The 12,790-nt window shown below is 33.5% G+C and overlaps 1 protein-coding gene across 2 annotated transcripts; it reads left to right on the top strand.

The window, feature by feature from the left end:
• Positions 1-394: 394 nt before the first annotated feature.
• LOC408970 (flocculation protein FLO11) lies at positions 395-11,260 on the top strand. 2 transcript variants are annotated; one of them, XM_006564615.2, is made up of 10 exons: positions 395-1,106; positions 4,927-4,997; positions 5,083-5,446; positions 6,505-6,685; positions 6,884-6,921; positions 7,012-7,200; positions 7,306-7,624; positions 8,038-8,627; positions 8,763-9,414; positions 10,011-11,260. In XM_006564615.2, exons 1-10 carry the CDS (start codon positions 1,084-1,086, stop codon positions 10,380-10,382), a joined length of 2,799 nt encoding a protein of 932 aa, XP_006564678.2. In that variant the 5' UTR covers positions 395-1,083; the 3' UTR covers positions 10,383-11,260. The 2 variants fall into 2 exon arrangements, with proteins under 2 accessions (XP_006564678.2, XP_392499.4); XM_392499.5 differs by having other exon boundaries at positions 6,884-7,200.
• Positions 11,261-12,790: the final 1,530 nt, after the last annotated feature.

Below are 12,790 nucleotides of genomic sequence, written 5' to 3'. Positions count from 1 at the left end.
CATCTACCTCTCTCTCTCTCTCTCTAACAGCAAGTAACATAACTCTTATCGTCTCTCTTTAAAATTCCATTTCGAAAATAACCATAAATTCTAAATAAAAATATATATATATATATTCATAAAAATCTACATTTAAATCCAAAATAATTTAATTTACCATTTCACGAATCGCAATTTGTGATTGAATTTGAACCTAAGAAAAGGAAAGAAGAATAAAGATCGAAAGCATCGAGCAGCTCAACCGATTCTCTGTAATAGAATGGCAAACTGGGTGAACCAACGGCAGCTACAGCAGCAGAAGAAGAAGAAGAAGAAGAAGAAGAAAGAACTGGAGGGAGCGACGAAATAGCAGTCGGAGTATATCTCGAGTTGCTCGAGAGCCGGCATACGTATATCGAGTCGGGTTCGACTACGTGGTGTCCAGTTTTCCACGGGCTGGTGGGGTGTGCTCCAGGTGGCCGTGGTGGGTGGCGTATAAGTAGAGGCCTGCATTCGCCGCCGTTCTCATACCCTCACCACGTCCTTCGACTACCTCTTACTTTTACTACAAACCGGTGTGTGCGTCTTTTCCGCTTCTCTCTCTCTCTTTCCTTTCCTTTTCTTTCTTTCTTTTTTTTTTTCTTCTTCTTCTTCTTCTCTCTTTCACGTCCCTCCGGAGAGTCGGAGAGCAGAGAGAGTTGGCCGCTCGAACGGGGAAGAGAGGGAAGAAAGGGAGCAAAAGGAAATCGATTCGTGATCGCGCGTGAAACTCGCGAAACTGTCGAAGGTAGGAATCAGTGATTCGAGCCCCGGCTCCAGCCTCCTTTCTCGAGCATCGGCCGCAGCTGGAAGAGGACGTGTGTCGCCCCTGAGAGGAGAGGGCGACGATGATCGCGAGTGTCCGGTGACGAAACGTGTATAATAACGCAGAAATATATTCGTACTTTATACTCGTCCTTTGTATAACGCAACACCCTCCTTCGAGGAACGAGGTTGAGTCAACGGAGCTTGGACCGTCCAGCTGTTCGTATCCCTTCGTATCTTGGAGGAGGAGGAGGAGAAAGAGGAAGAAGAAGAAAGAGGAAGAAGAGAGGAGTCGTCGACATGTGGTTGAAAGTCGCCTTGTTGTAAGTAATATCTTAAGTACATCGATTTGTAAGGATTCTTTACTAGGAGGATGAGCAAAGATTTGGCGTTTTCTGAGGAAAAAAATAAAAATATGCATAATTTTTATCCATTTGTGTAATTTTCTTTTTTTTTTGATAATTGGAGCGAGATAGGATCGTGTGGATAAAAGATCGAGGATATTTTTAAAGAAATTTTTATCGACGATCGATAATATTGATTAATTTTGGAGTCTATTGCAAATTGAAAAAAATTTCATTTTTCTTGAAAGTAGAGTTGGATGTAGATTGTTGAGAAAAGAATCATCCCGGTTACTTTCATTTTTTTTTTTTTTTTTTTTTTCCTTTAACGATGTCCCCGAGGAACGATAATTAACGTTGAATCGTGGCCTGGAAAGAATCTGCATTGCGATGCACAATTTAAATGGCAGATTTCTCTTTCTCAATCGTGACAAACTTCTCCTATCTAAAATTATCTTTCAACGTTAAACGAAGGGGGAAAAAAAATTTCTTTCGTCGCAAATTTAAACTCAAATTCGAATTTCGATCGATGCTCGTAGAATTATTATATATCGAAGATAATCGAAACTATTATTCTTATCGAATAATTAGAATTACGCATTCAAAAATTCGATCGGAATGAAAGCGGTGTGAAACACAATTGCATCGTAACAATCTCATCCATAAAAAATTCAAATTTTCGACTCTCACCTTCGATCTAATCGAAGGGAGTGGGAGAGTGAAGATGGTCGATGAATCGAGATAGGAGTGAAGATGCTCGAGCGTGGGGACCGTAAACTTTCGCAAACAGATTTTTACAAAATCCGTTGTAAATGTTAAAACATTTCCTCTTCTTTTTTATCTTTATCCTCTGCATCGTATATTTCGCATCCCGCGCAATCATATTTGCGCAACGGAGGGGGGAACAGGTTAAATAGAAAGTTTTCTCGAGATTGCATCTTCGCACATTTGCGAATATACTTAACAAGCTTCGTAAAGTTACGTTGTTTTAGGTAAGACAAAAAAAAAATAATATATATATATATACGTATATATACATATACACGTATGTATATTTGCTTATATTTTCGAATAGGCTTTCACGGTAATGTTGTGAGGTTATGTAACGGCGAGTGTCTGTCTCGTGCCAGTGGAGATACACCCTGTATATGTACACGCTTACGTAGATACGGTTGTGAGCCGAGACAGCTTTCTCCATATGGAATCACGATAAATTCCATCATTATGCTTGCGTATCGAGACTCAACCTTCGAATTCCTTGGGCGAAAATTTATCTTGATCGTTCGTTGCTTCTGTTCTGTACGTATATTTTCATCTTCATTGCTTTCTTTCTTTTTTTCTCTCTTTCGTATAACCTCTGAGAAATAAGTTTCAGTACAATGTGTATAGACTTTAGAAATCTTCTCGAATGTTTTTTCTAAGTTAAGCAGCACCTTTTTTTTTGTCTAATATTTAAATAATTTGAAATTTCTCATTCTTTTCTAATCGAGGTAAAGAAAAATTTATAAAATTAATGAGGCATTGTTTTTGAACGAAGCAGTGTGAAGATCATCGTGTGATATACGTTGTAGAAAGTGATAATGCAATTACGTTAAAATAAATAAGTGTTAGACATCGTTATAACGAATAGATTAGAAATTATTGTCTACTTTTTTATATGCCATTAACCTTCATAAGTTATATGGAATATCTATAGAAAAATCTTTCGAATTATTGTAACTATTTTCAAAAGATAGAATTACGATCCTTTCGTGCTTAAAGTATTAACCTCTTAAAGGAAAAATTTATTAAGGTTAAGGAAAGATAATTAAATAAAGATAATTTCCATTTTTATAAATATAAAATGCGTGAAAATACCATCCAGCTTCGTCTTTTAAGAAAATTGAGGTTAAATATTGGCCAAATGCACTTCGATCGAATAATTTCACAAAGCAAAAATAAATCGAATACGAAATATAATTTTTTTTTTGTTCTTTCTTTTTTGAAAAATTGAGTTTAAATCGACAGACATTCATTTTTCGTGATAAATTATCTGAATTCACAAACTTTCGAATTCGAAAACAAAGCTTCAAACGAGAAAATGTTATTCCACATTTTTTTATTTATTATCTCTATTCATTCTATCTCACAATTTTCTGTTTCACTTCTATTCATTCATTAGGAATCGAATAAGTGTATATATAGTACAAAAAAAATTATTCAAAAAAAAATGGTATTTTTCTTTTCCATGTTTCGATTTATATAATCTTGTACATCCATATATATATTATTCCTTTCAATCGAAAATGTCGCCATGTGGTGTAAAGCCTTTCGACTTTCTATCGGACTGCGCACAATAAAAAAAATATCGCCAACATTTCGCACGATCACGGCTCATTTTGCTCCGTGAAAAGACAGGATATGAAATCGTCGTGTATATCTTCCGATGTGCAACAAGCCCCCGATACCTGCTTTTAATTTTACAGTAGCCGGTCTCCTTCATCGACAGAGGTAATCGATCGTAACCGATCGACCTTGCTGGACAACTCGTTTCCTCGTATAACTGCTCCTCCATCTTTTCTTTTCTTCTCCTCTTTTTCTCCCTCGTCTCTCGCGTGAAATTCTCACGCAAAAATCGATCGACTCGTACAAATCGTATATATTATTACATATTCGTGGAATATCATTAAAAATCAAAACAAATTAATATATACACAAATTGGTATACAAAAATATGTTGATCGGTTGATGATAATTTAAGTTTAATCTTTTTTGCATAAAGAGATATATATATATATATATATATATATATATATAATTATAAATTTAAATCGCTCACAATTCAATAAATAAACTTCAACATTCTTGCGTACACCAATACTTTTGCTTTGCCATCTAGAATCAAATCAACAAAACTATTTCTCAGATACGTTGATACATTTTGCGATCGTTTGAAGAAAATCGCAATGGCGTCGCGTAGGTTTTTCATCTTCCTCAATTTTCGGATCTTTCCCTGAATCTGATCGAACAACCTTGAGCCAAAGGAGGACGAGGTCGCGCTCGTATTCCCAAGCACGCTAGTAGACGGCCTTGACTTTTTCTTTCGAGATTAAATTATTCTCGCGTCACGAAAAAAAAAAAATCGATCCCCTCGAAAATATCGATTTTTGGGATCGGTTTTTTCGAAATCGGTTAAGAGGAAAAAAATTTTTTTTCTCCTCTTTCCTTTCCTCGAACCTCGACCACCATTTGACTTTTATGGAAACCCATAAGTTGGAAAAAAAAAAAAGGGAAAGAGGGGGCGAAAATTTAACGGGTGCGAATTTTGGACAAATGGAATGCCGTCCAAGTCTTCTTCGCGGTTGAATTAATCATCGGGCGCGAGCTTAGCTCGAAAGTTTTTAAACATCGAATATGATCACCGCTTGAAAGAGAACGCGAGGCAAGTTGTTTGTGGCGGGTCGCAGCTTCCAGCTCACCGGTCAGACACGAACTTTCACCATACAGCGTTTGCTCGCGGTAGAATCTGTGCACACGTTTCTCGACGAGAGATAATTTCGTTGCTATTTTAATTCTACTCTCGTTTCCCTCCCTTTTTTTTTTTTTCATGCAATGAATATCAAAATTCAATTCGATACCATTAATCATTAATATAAAAAAAAAAGAGAGAAACATAGAAATTAATTAGATAATGAAAAATATTTCTTTCACTTTCATCAGATTCTCAGAAAAAACTCATCCATATAGAAAGCACATAATTTTTTATATTCTTGATAATAACGATGAAAATAAATAAATAATAATAATTCAATTTTTTTATCAGGATATCTTGCGCTGTAGCAAATATACTCGCAGACGATGATGCAACCGGAAGTAAAGCCTTGTCGAAGGAAGGTAAACTATCTATCTCCCTTTAAACCCTTCAAATTTCTCTCTTTCTCTTTATTTTTCCTTTTTTAAATAATCGTATTTCACGCAGAATTTGTCACGTCTCACAAAGTGCCGGAGGACGTAGCCCGGCCGTCCGACTACGATGATGATGGGGACGACGACGTTGTGGACGTGGAGAGAAAGGCCATCACGAAGAATGGGAAACACGGGAAGAAGGTTGTGGCGAAGTTCGAGAGTTTTGACAAAAAGTTGACCGACCTCGACCCGATCAGACGTTTCGATTTCGTGGACGAAGACAAAACGGGTGACACGGCGAAGCGGCAGGTCCGCGTCGAATTGGAAAACTTTGGGGATATCGGGATCCTTCAAGAAGACGGGGTTCGAAGAAGCGACACGCACAAATCCCGCGTCGAGAGCCACAAAGACTCGGTGATTCCCGGGGTGCACGTTAGGTAGAAACGTCTTCAGAGCTTTAAGAAAAGTGGAGAGTTTAGACAGAGTTTGAAACTAAGAAAGAACCGTTAAGAAAGTAGCTGGTTAAAATTATTTTACCAAGTAATAATTTAAAAACGTTTGTTCGTAACATTATGATGATTGATTGGTTCTTCGTATAATCTCAGATTATCTTACAATTATTTGTATTGTTTAGTTAAAGTATTTTTTAAATTGCATTGAAACATTTTAAATTAGAAAGTCAAGTCTATGTGATTTGTAAAACTATAAAAAACTATATTATAATTCAAAGTCCGGGTACTTTCTTATTTTCTATGAAGTGTAATTTGAATTTGGAAAAAAAAATTATGTTAATTTCATTATTTTCTCTATTTTAATTGTTAATTGTTATGTGTATATAAAAGTGACACGATAAAATTTATTTTTAAGTAAAAATATCTAAAAATTATCTTTTATGAATGAAAATATAATAATATAATTTCATACAAATGCTCGATGCTGTTTGAGAAACTTTTGTGAAAGTGTTAAGAAGAAATGTGAAAAGAAATTATCATAAAAAATAAGGAAACTAATCGAAAGATTATTACATTTCAAATTTAATTAATAATAAACGTATATGTGTAGCTAATAAGTAATTTTGAAAAAGTAATTTTTAAAAAAATAATAAAAAATTAATATTAGTTACGATAATAAATATTTAAATAATATTTATGCATATTAAATTTCCCAAGTATCCGGATACTTTTGAACGATAATGTAGATCTGATTTATTTTTTAACGTAGTTATTTTTAATTCAAGCCAAAAAAAATGAAATAAAAAAAACTACTTGCTTCGCTTTTTATCTTATATAATTTTAAATATAATATAAATATTTTTACAAAAATAATTTAAATTAAACCTTAATTGTTAACTGTTTAATAAACACAATATATGTATATATGTATATATGTATTATTAATACATAATTTAATTCTCTCACAGACGTTAAATGAAAATTAAATGATCTTGGTATATTGAATATAGAGAGAAACGAGAAAATTTCTTCCATTGTTTCAGTAACGAGTATCCGACAACCATGATGCCAGTTCTGACGACACCACGTGAGGCGCGTTCTTTTGATTTTGTTCCTGTTAATATAATCCACGACGACGGCAAAGAAACATCTTTTCGAGAACGCAATTTTGGCGATTTCAGCGACGTCAGTTTAATCCCTGCCGGCACAAATTCGCGTATCCAGGTAAAAATTAACTATATATTTCTCATTTAATAGACGGATATCTTCTTTTAATTCCCATATTATTATTTGTTTCTACTTAAATGAACATAAAAATTTCCAAATAATTATAATAGTTTAAACGAGAAATACTATTATTGTTAAAAATTTTTTTATCCGTTAAAAAATGATCGGAAATTTATTTACACAATTGAATAACAGGTAAAGAAAGGGCCAAACGGGAAGGATTACGAATACGAGTACGTATATTATTACTATGACGAGGAGGATGAGAATAAGGCGGGTTCAGCGGACTCGGCGGTCACCAATTCTTACGACGTTCCTTCTAGAACCACGTCCGCTCCTAAGCGTGGCTCCAACAGAAACAAGTACAACACCGTGGAAAGATCGAGCACCGTGGAACCAGCCAGCAACGAAGTGATTCCAAACAGAAATGGCAACAACAGAGGCAGACAATTGGTCGAAGCTGAAGACGTATCCGAGGAAAGGTTACCGACCAATACCAGATTTCCACCAAGGTGCACATCACACGTAACATTTTACTCTTCCTTTTTTTTTTCCATCTCGCTTCTTTCTGCCGCTTCTATTCGAGTAATATAGCTATTAAATTCGTCCAACGACAGGTCACGATCGAATCACAACACTGGAACCACGGAATCAACTCGAACTCGTGGAAATCGTCCAAGACCTGGTTTGGATCTGGTCGATTCCAGCAGCTTTCGTACCCATCAAGAGGGACCTGAATTTCCCCAAGTATTGCCCAAAGGGCCTGTCCGATTTTTGGGTGTCACACCGAATGAAGAAAATGGGGAAGAGAGAACGGTGAACAGAGGAAGAGGAAGGCCGCAACGTGTTCAAGAACCTGCTCCTGTTGAAGAGATAATTGAAGAAGTGCCCATTCCTACGACCAGGAGAAGACCTATCACTGCCCTTTCGACAGAAGTAATTATCCTTTTAAAATAATGTAATAATGATTGTATAAGAATTCTTGGATAAATTTCGATTAACTTGTGCATTCATTAACATAACATAATTTATGATTTATATTAATCTTTATATTAATATGCAAATATGTTTTTTGTATGTTTTTTTAAAAGATTGATTGTCATTGGTTAATTAATTTATAATTTCAAGATTAGAATTTTATTAGGAAACGTTATTGAAATCAGAAGATCAGAAAATAAGTTGATATAAAGAATGATATCATATTTAATAACACTACAATGTGTTAAATTCAATCATAATATGGATAAATTGTTTACAAAATCAAAATCTACATTTAATATGATAAATTATCAGGGCGATGAACAAAAGATCTTTAATTGAAATGATTTTCTTTTTATCATTTGTTTTAGATTCCTCCTGAATCGAACAAAGGTCAATCCTTGCATGTAAGCGAGGAAAAAGATGATTCCAAAGAAGAAAGTTCATTATCGGAGAAGAACAAAGATAAGCAAACATTTTTGGAGAACAAACAAGACTATGAAGAATCGGATTCATCTTCCACAACATCAGCTAGTATTGCTTCGACCACGACTGAAAGTGCAACGACGGAATATCCATGTTCGATGGACAAAGTCGCGTTAGATTTGTATGCTTTTGTGCAACAGGGTCAAAATAATTTGGTAGATGCATCGAGCGAAGCTACAGATTCCTCTTCAGATAGAACGACACTTTCCAGTGACGAAGCTATTACCGATTTGACAGCGACGACTGAATTGTCAGCAACTACTCTGGAATCAACGACGATAACCAATGTAGCAAGTCTTGCAACAGAACCAGTAATTACCACAACTGCTGCAACCACTACTACTAGCACTACTACTACTACTACCACAACTACGACTACGGAACCACCTACCACTACTACTCAAGCTCCAGCTGGAAGAGGAAAATTCAGAAGACCTGGTATTGGTGGAACTGGTAATGGAGGTACTCGAAACAGGTAAAAATAGATTTATTGAAAAAATGTTACAAAAAATTCAATAAAAAATTTTTGAATTTCTTAAGTATCATTATTATGTTTATGTTATTCTATCTCTTAATTAATATTCATTTAAAAAAAAAAATTTTTTTGAAGATTCAAATCAAATGGAAGTACAACGACGACCGAAGCACCTGCGGAACCTACACAACGCACGCGAAACCGTTTCGGTAGCAACGGTTCTAACGGTGGTGGTTTCAAAAGAAGTCGACCTGGACAAAAGCAATCCAATCCAATTGAGGAGGACGCGGTACAAAAAGAGAGTTCGAGCTCTGTTCACGCAGAACGGCCTTCTTCCACTACTCGCGGCAGATTCCGTGGATCTGGAGCAACGAGATCCATCTCAACGACAACATCGGCACCGTCGAACGGTGGTTCAACTGCATCTTCTAATGGGCCGTCAGGAATATCGAGACCGTCTTTCAATAAATTGAATATCAACCGACGACGTGGAAGACCGACCACCACCGCTCCGAACGGTAGCGAGGAGAGCCAAGAGTTTATTCGTTCAGAGACACCTAAGGAAACTAGTCAAGAACCCAGTACATCAGCACCGAAATCGACCGTTCGTTCAAGACTTCCGACAACAGGGACAAGACCGGTTATTAAACCTGGAGCTAGAATAAATTTGAGACCGAAACCGGGTCAATCGACGACCACAACTACGACACCGCTTCCTTCGGAAAACGCAGAGGAATCGTCAATAGATGAACCAGCTGGAGAAGGAACTGAGGAAGAAACTCATGAGGTAAAATTTTTTAAATAAAAGAATTATAAAATTACGGATTTGAAAAAATGGATGAGATCGATCAATATCATAGTATTTCAATTTATCTTTGATGCTTAATTAATGCTAAATATTTATACATTTTTGAGGTTATTCAAAAATAAATTAGAACATTATTCTATATTTAAATAATGTACGTATAAATATATATAAAATAAGCATCTATATTTGAAAATCAGTTATTTATAAAGCATTTAAAATCAATCATTTTCGAATATTATCAAGATGAGTCAAAGTCATGATCAAATATATAATTCTCGTTCCGAAATAATACAACACTATGTATGTCTCATATTCTGATTGAATTCACTTTAAAATTCTCAAGTTATAGAATGCGATCCCATGATTCCTTACGAAATCTCGTGTCTTTATAACGCATTTTTCAAAACGTATGGCCTCAGTAAAGCTTCTCTTTGGACTTCGCTTTCACTTTCATTTGCCCTTTTGCAAAATGTCACATGCCAGACATGCTTTGACACTAACTCGCGTCTATTTCTCGTCTTTCGACAACCGTGTTGTCACGTACACGCGACTTTCACGCAAAATGTTCATTTCAGGCACCTGCAGAAACTAGCCCGCCTCCGGCACGTTCCACAACTGTCAATCCTCTGAATAAATTACGTAATCGAAATAGACTACAGGTGCATCCTAAAACAACCACTAGAACACCAGTGCCTCTAGCATCTAGAAGATCGCCGTTGTTACCGCGTCGTAAAGTGACTGAGGCACCGATTGCCCAAACTAGCCAAGAAGAAATATCTGAAGAACCAGATGTTTCCAGCGAAACAGAACCGTCCGAAACAGCTTCCGCAGAGACTAGTACAGCCGCAAGCACGAAACATGAAGAAACTAGAGGTCTCAGTGGACTTTTGGCCCCAAGGCGTAGGATAGCACCGCGGCGACCTGGACAAATAATTTCGAGGGAATAGAGTGAATAAAAAAAATCTCTTAAAAAAAATCTTTCGATCCATCAAATCCCGTTTGTATTCCTCGTCGAGAAAGATCAAAGTGATTTTAGAAACGTGTATTAAAGAGAAATCGAGAGAAGGGGCGCTTTCGTCGAGAAAGTAAGGCGAAAATTCGACAAGAAAGAGGTTCTACAAAACGCGTGACCAATGGTCGGAATTGCATCGTTCTTGAACTTTGAATTATTCGTGCTCGATAGTTGCATGAATCTTTTATTTTAGATTTTCGAGAAAATATTTAAATAGATCATCAAGCCACGTGTCGATTGATTTTTTAATCGGGAACGAATAATTGGAACAATGAATGACAAACGGCGTGAAAGTAAACATGTTATTATCGCGATTATTAGAATTAAATTGCAGAAGTATGTGTGCATATCTGTGTGTAATTAAACGAATATATGTATATTCACGGTGAAAGTTGCTAATATCTTTTGAATGTTACTTCTAAACCGCGTTTCTACATATGTATTGCAACACGTATCGGTTATAATCGCGATGCCATAGTCGTCTGAAAACATATCCTATGCCCGTTCTATATGTATGTATATATCAATGTTTTCGAAAATTTTTATTAAACGTGAGTGCGAGAATATTTATACGAGCACACAATTGGAAATACGATATGATTTCTTGCAGTTATTTAATAATTACGCGACTCTTGTAGAAAGATATCACAAGATACTATTTGCGAACGATAATACGAATCGTATTTTACTATTTACTTGTAGAACGAAATACGACTCTATATCGTATCGTAAAATAATATTTTTGTAATTACAATGTTCCATAATATGCTGTAAATATGTTATTGCAATTAAAGATGTATAAATTTAATCATATTCTCTTTGACTTATGTTTCTAATTTTGATTAATATCTATTTAAGTAATTAGTATTATGAAATATTTAACGTAATTTATGATTAACGATTATAATTGAAATATATTTTAATACTAATAGTGATTAATAATTATATTTTCATTGAAAAAAAATATAAATTACATAAAAGAATAGAAGTTTTGTGATTGCTATTTTTTATAAAAAGTTACTAAACCATTGATAAATTAGATCATATATTTATCCATCTATAATAAAATTACTTAAATTCGCTACTTTTAAAATTATTTAATTATCATATATATCTGAAATATTTTTTTAATATTATTATAAATGAATGATATATATTATTAAATGATTCATTTTCTTTTTAAATTTTTAAACTCTCTAGAATTACAAAAATTATAAAAAAAATATTCATGTTATCGATAAAGATAATAATAAAAAAAAGTGATAGAAAAAAGATAAATATATAAAATATATATGTAAAATTAAGAAATTGCTAAAAAAAATGTTCAAAAGATAAAAAAGTAAAATCTACAACAAATATGCAAATAATTTCGTAGATATATGTAAAATTTCATAAAAATTTACAAATATATAGTAGACCAGAAAAACAAATAATGCGAAGAGAGATATAAATAAGCTAAAAATTGAACAATTAGTGCCATCTTTAGAATATCATAGGTAAAATATAAATTATATTAATAAACAAGGATAGTAAATAGGGAAGGATAAACATAAAATAAGAATTGATGGTTAACGCCATCTTTTGAATATCACAAATATCTCTTTAAAAATAAGATAAAGTAATTGAAAATTAGTACCATCTCTTGAGTATTTTTAGAATAATGTTTTTTCCTAATCTTTTCCAAAAGATGACGCTAAGAGTCTAATTCTTATTTTGTTTCTATTTGCTTTGTCAATCTAGTTTCATTTATAACAACATTTTAATGATCTCTCAAAAAAAAACACATAATTAAATATTAGATCTTTTCTGTATCTAATCTATGATATAATATTTATTTATATATAATAATTTATTACAATAATAAAACATAATGATTGATAGATGATTTTTGCTAATGGCATGAAAAATGATTTTTATATCATATTTACATTATATTTTAAAATTTTATAAAAATATAATAAATATATAATAATCCATGCACAAGAAAGACTTATCGTTTGTAGATAAAACACTGATATAATTTCTTTTCTATTCATAATGAAAAAATATATTTACAAATAAATGCATAATATAAACATATTTTAAATTATACCCATAATCAAAAATATATAACATATCATATATCTTATTTATATTAGCATCTGCATTCGTTAGAAAATCAAGTGAAAAATATAATATACATCAATATTATTATAAACTTTGTAGAAATAGAAAATAATAATTTATATATTAATTAAATATTTATTTTACAAAAATAAATATATAGATAAAAAATATTTCTTATTTTATATATTTTTGGATATTTTATGATCAAGGCATCCATAAAAAGAAATAATAAAAATA

This window comes from Apis mellifera, linkage group LG8, assembly GCF_003254395.2.
Source record: "Apis mellifera strain DH4 linkage group LG8, Amel_HAv3.1, whole genome shotgun sequence".
In the NCBI taxonomy this organism is placed as follows: Eukaryota; Metazoa; Arthropoda; class Insecta; order Hymenoptera; family Apidae; genus Apis; species Apis mellifera.
The sequence above is the reverse complement of the archived record's forward strand: the minus strand, read 5'-3'. Positions and strand labels throughout refer to the sequence as shown.

Coding starts and splice junctions, on each gene's coding strand:
- LOC408970 (XM_392499.5), top strand. CDS start 1,084: ATGTGGTTGAAAGTCGCCTTGTT. Junction 1,107..4,926: donor TGGTTGAAAGTCGCCTTGTT/GTAAGTAATATC, acceptor TTTTTTTATCAG/GATATCTTGCGCTGTAGCAA. Junction 5,447..6,504: donor ATTCCCGGGGTGCACGTTAG/GTAGAAACGTCT, acceptor CCATTGTTTCAG/TAACGAGTATCCGACAACCA.